Consider the following 4,739-nt stretch of genomic DNA (forward strand, 5'->3'; position numbering starts at 1 on the left):
AATATCACGATTGGCCAACGTCACGAGTGCAGCTGGACATTTTCTCGTGAACATTTTGGTGCCGAAACCCGGGATATTGCGTTGCATTTGTCGCCATTGCAGTTGTTTGTAGTGTCGTTCCAGCTAACCATCAACCATCGAAAGGAACACGCCAGCACGTGCATTCCGTCGCAGTTCGTCGTCATCCACAGTTCCCGGGGTAGCTCCAGCAGCAACCGGAATATCAGCATCTCGTCGTTGGATCTAAGTAGCCGGAGGAAAGCAACAGCAGCAGTAAATTTTCTGTACCCTTCCCAGTGCAAGCAGTAAACAGCCGGACCAAGTCGGTGAGGTTAGATTTACCCCCGCAAGCGCAGGTAAATTCTTTCGTTTACTTCTGGTGGTGGTGTTTGGAAAATGCCTGCAAAAAAGGCGAGCAAATCCGCAAGCTCAGCAACAAAGCTGAAACTTTTACATCGTCGTCGGACGAACATTTTGGGTTCGGCGATGATGATCAAGGAATTCAATCGAACATATGATCCCACTCACAAGGACCAACTAGCCGTACAAATTGGGTACCTTGATGAGTTGTGGCATGTTTTTCTGTCCGTGCAGGAGAATATTGAGGTTTTGGAAGACGAAGAGGAGCATTTTTCGGAGCAAAGGTGAGAGTTTCAGCTGTTGTACCTCGGGCTGAAGTCTTCGTTGCAGAGCAAGCTTCCCATTCAGCCTCCCATTCCTCCCCCTCCATCTCGCGCATCGACTTCCGTTTGCGCTCAGCCTGCTCTACCTGTCGCTCATGTTCGACTTCCAGAAATTAAGATTCCGGTGTTTGGTGGGAAAATTGACGATTGGGTACCTTTTCGCGATCTGTACGTTTCATTGATCCACTCGAATCAGCAGCTAACGACGGTACAAAAGATGCATTACTTGCGAGCATCTCTTTCGGACGAGGCAGCTCGTATTATTTCAGCACTCGAGCTTTCGGTTGACGATTACCAAGTTGCTTGGAATCTTTTGATGGATCGATACGAAAACCCTAATTTACTTATAAAGCGGCATATATCGGCGTTGCTGGCGGTCAATCCCTTGAAAAAGGAATCTTCTGTGGGACTGTTGGATCTGGCTGACAGTTTCGATCGCCACGTTCAACTGTTGGACAAGCTCGAAACTACAGAGGAACACTGGAATTCCTTCCTCGTTGAAAAACTGAGCAGTTGTTTGGATCCTGGTTCACTCCGAGAATGGGAAACACTAGTTGAAGATGGAGATCGACCCACATACAAAGAGCTTCTCGAGTTTGCCCACAAAAGATCACGAATAATCAAAACAATCACGCTCTCCCACCTTAACAGTACCCAATCCGAACCCAAATCATCTAGGCCACGCTTCACCACAGCCTACGTCGCTTTTGAAAATGTCAAGAAGTGCCCCAACTGTAAACAAGCGCATCTCCTGTTTCAGTGTACCGCCTTCCAGAATCTCGTACCGCAACGATTTGAAATTGTAAAGAAGCATGGGCTTTGTACCGTTCTGATTCAAATTTCGGACGATTCAAATTTCGGACACTTTCATTTTTAATTAAATATTACATCCAGTTAGAAACAAAGTAATAATGTTAGATGATCGTGGAGGGCACTAGTCAAAAAAATTTAAAATTTACAAGATATGTGGATCATATTCGACCGAGATAATCAACTTTTAAAAGTGTCCGAAATTCGAGTTTAAGTGTCCGAAATTTGAATCGGCACGGTATAAACTGCTTGAAGGGTACACACATGGCAAAGAATTGCTCCAGTGGATCGTGCAAGTATTGCTCCAAGAAGCATCATTCGTTGCTGCATTTACCGCCAATTTCGTCATCATCGGCTCCTGGTACACCTGCAGCGCAGACCAACCAATCTACACCAGCATTGATTGGTCAATCCGTTGAAGCAATCGGTTCGCATTCGTATCAAATGTCGCAACGCGATGCGAACGCCGTTGTATTTCCGCCGCCGGTACAAGCCGTTACCTCACCACTCGCGAACTTGTCGTCTCGATCGTTTTCGCAATCGTTTTCGGTTGGTATCGCCCCCTCCACATCGCCGGTTGATTCAATCGTTCTCGGTAATCATTCACCTTCCTCCACGTCCTGTCAAGGTGCTGAAGTGACTCAAGTTTTTCGTCAATGTAGTGTTGTGCTCTCCACAGCAGTGATCAAGGTGAAGGACGCTGACAACAACGAACATTTCGCCAGAGCCTTGCTGGATAGTGGCTCACAGCCCAGCTTTATCACCGAATCACTATGCCAGAAACTCCGTTTGAAGCGTGTCAAGCTCAACTCGCCGGTCAGTGGAATTGGTCAATCCACTGTGAACGTCCACTTCGGAGTTACAATCTCGCTCGCTTCACGCTACGGAGATCATCGCTTCAGTCTGGACTGTCTAGTGCTGCCGAAGCTTACCATATCGCTACCCAGCCACCATATCGACGTTACACGATGGAGGATTCCTCGTAATCTTCCGCTGGCTGATCCCCAATTTAACATCAGCCAGAAGATTGATATGATCATCGGCGCTGAATTGTTCTATTCGCTCCTGGAACATCAGCAAATCTCTGTCGCTACTGGGTATCCGCTACTACAGAAGACAGTTCTGGGTTACATCGTCTGCGGAAAGGTAGTGGATCCAGCTCCCGATCCACAGGCAGTTCAGAGTAGTCATGTCTGCATGAACGACACACTCGACAAGCAGCTCGAACGGTTCTGGGAAGTTGAAAATTTTGACGTCGGGAAAGCCTACACTCCCGATGAGCAGCGTTGTGAAGACCACTTCCAACAATCCGTCAGTCGAGCTGAAGACGGCAGATACATCGTCCGTCTACCTCTACGGGAGGAAATGCTACCAATGCTTGGAGATTCCTACCCACTCGCACTACGTCGGCTCCAATCCGATGGAGAAAAAGTTTGCTGTCGATGAAGGCCTTCGTGAAGCGTACCACGCGTTCATGGAAGAATATGAAAGACTGGGACATATGGAGGAGGTGAATCCGTCCGCGTCGCGTAGCCCTCAGTTTTTTCTACCCCACCATGCCATCCACCGTCCTGAGAGTACAACCACGAAGATACGAGTAGTGTTCGACGGATCCTGCCGAGGTTCTCGCGGCTTATCGATCAACGAGGTCCTATTGTCCGGTCCGACAATACAGCCAGCTCTGTACTCAACCGTTATCAACATCCGCATGCCTCGCTTCGCCGTCACTGCTGACGCCGAGAAGATGTTCCGGCAGATTTGGACACATCCAGATGACCGGAAATATCAGAAGATCCTGTTTAGGAAAGATCCGTCAGAATCAGTGCGCGTGTATCAACTAAAAACCGTGACTTATGGTCTCGCTAGCTCGCCTTTCCATGCTACTCGTGTGCTCTACCAGTTGGCCACTGACGAAGGAGAACGCTTTCCGTTGGCGGTCCCTGTGATCAAGAAAGGAACGTACGTCGACGACGTACTCACCGGCCACGACGACCTAGATACGCTCGCTGAAACTTGTCGTCAGTTGATGGAGATGCTGCAGCAAGCCGGCCTCGTGCTCAGGAAGTGGGCGACCAACGATGCCGCCGTCCTCGTCAGCTGTGGGAAACCTCGCGGGAGCTTGAAATCGATCGCTCTCCTACTGTGAAGACCTTGGGACTTCTGTGGTTTCCACAATCGGACACATTCAAATTTAAGATACCAGCTCTGCCACTGCTGAACGCCGCAACAAAACGCCTCGTCGTGTCCGAAATGTCACAGCTATTCGATCCTCTAGGCCTCCTGGGACCAGTGGTGATTAAAGCCAAGATGTTTGTCCAAGTTCTGTGGGCAGAACATTTAGACTGGGATGAAGGGCTGTCCGAAGAATACGCCGCCTGGTGAGCAGTCTACCGCTCGGAGCTCAGCCAACTACAAGCTCTCTCCGTGCCACGCAGAGCCGTGCAGAGTCGCCAATACAGCTTATACTGCTTCTGCGATGCTTCAAAAACAGCATACGGCTGTTGCATCTACGTCGTCTCTCGTGACGATTCCGGACAGCTCCACAGCCATCTACTGACTGCCAAATCACGCGTTGCTCCACTGCGTGGACAGTCTATTCCTCGTCTGGAACTCTGCGCTGCGCTGCTCGGTAGCCAGCTTGTCGACAATCTACGTCGAAACACTGAATTCGTGGAACCTCCAACATTCTGGGTGGACTCTACGATCGTTCTACATTGGATCAAGTCACAGTCGAATGTCTGGAAGGTTTTCGTCTCGAACCGCATCGCTGAAATACAGCGTCTCTCGAAGGATTGCACGTGGAGGCATGTGCCGTTGGAATTGAATTCAGCCGACCGGATTTCTCAAGCCAGATCTCGAAGGACGATTTGTGGTGGCATGGACCGAGTTTTCTCAAAACCCCCGTTGACAATTGGCCCGAGTGTGCGTTTTCGACGCCGGACACTTCCGATTTGCAACAAGAAGCCTTCCCAAACATCGTTCTGCATAGCACAACCGTCGATTCATCACTGTTCGAACGATTCTCGGACCTAGCCAAGCGTCGTAGCACGATACTACCGATTTTTCAGCAACGCAAGGCTCCCCCGGAGCGAACGCACTATCGATTCACTAACACCAGAGGAAGGTGAACATGCGCTCAAGATTCTAGTGCGAGAAGTTCAACTAGCGTCCTTCCAGGCTGAAGTTTGTTACTTTCGTCGCCTGCAAGATGCACCATCCGCTGCAGCAATATCCCCGTCGAAATCA

The 4,739-nt window shown here is 49.6% G+C and overlaps 1 protein-coding gene across 1 annotated transcript; it reads left to right on the forward strand.

Annotated features, from left to right (window-relative positions):
* The first annotated feature begins 1,757 nt into the window (after window positions 1-1,757).
* Window positions 1,758-3,639, forward strand: LOC135714203 (uncharacterized). The gene is made up of 2 exons (XM_065237520.1): window positions 1,758-2,722; window positions 2,778-3,639. Exons 1-2 carry the CDS (start codon window positions 1,758-1,760, stop codon window positions 3,637-3,639), a joined length of 1,827 nt encoding a protein of 608 aa, XP_065093592.1.
* The last annotated feature ends 1,100 nt before the right edge of the window (window positions 3,640-4,739 follow it).

Source organism: Ochlerotatus camptorhynchus, unplaced genomic scaffold (assembly GCF_037179485.1).
Source record: "Ochlerotatus camptorhynchus isolate MF236.1 unplaced genomic scaffold, CSIRO-AGI_Acam_v1.1 ptg000626l, whole genome shotgun sequence".
NCBI lineage: Eukaryota > Metazoa > Arthropoda > Insecta > Diptera > Culicidae > Ochlerotatus > Ochlerotatus camptorhynchus.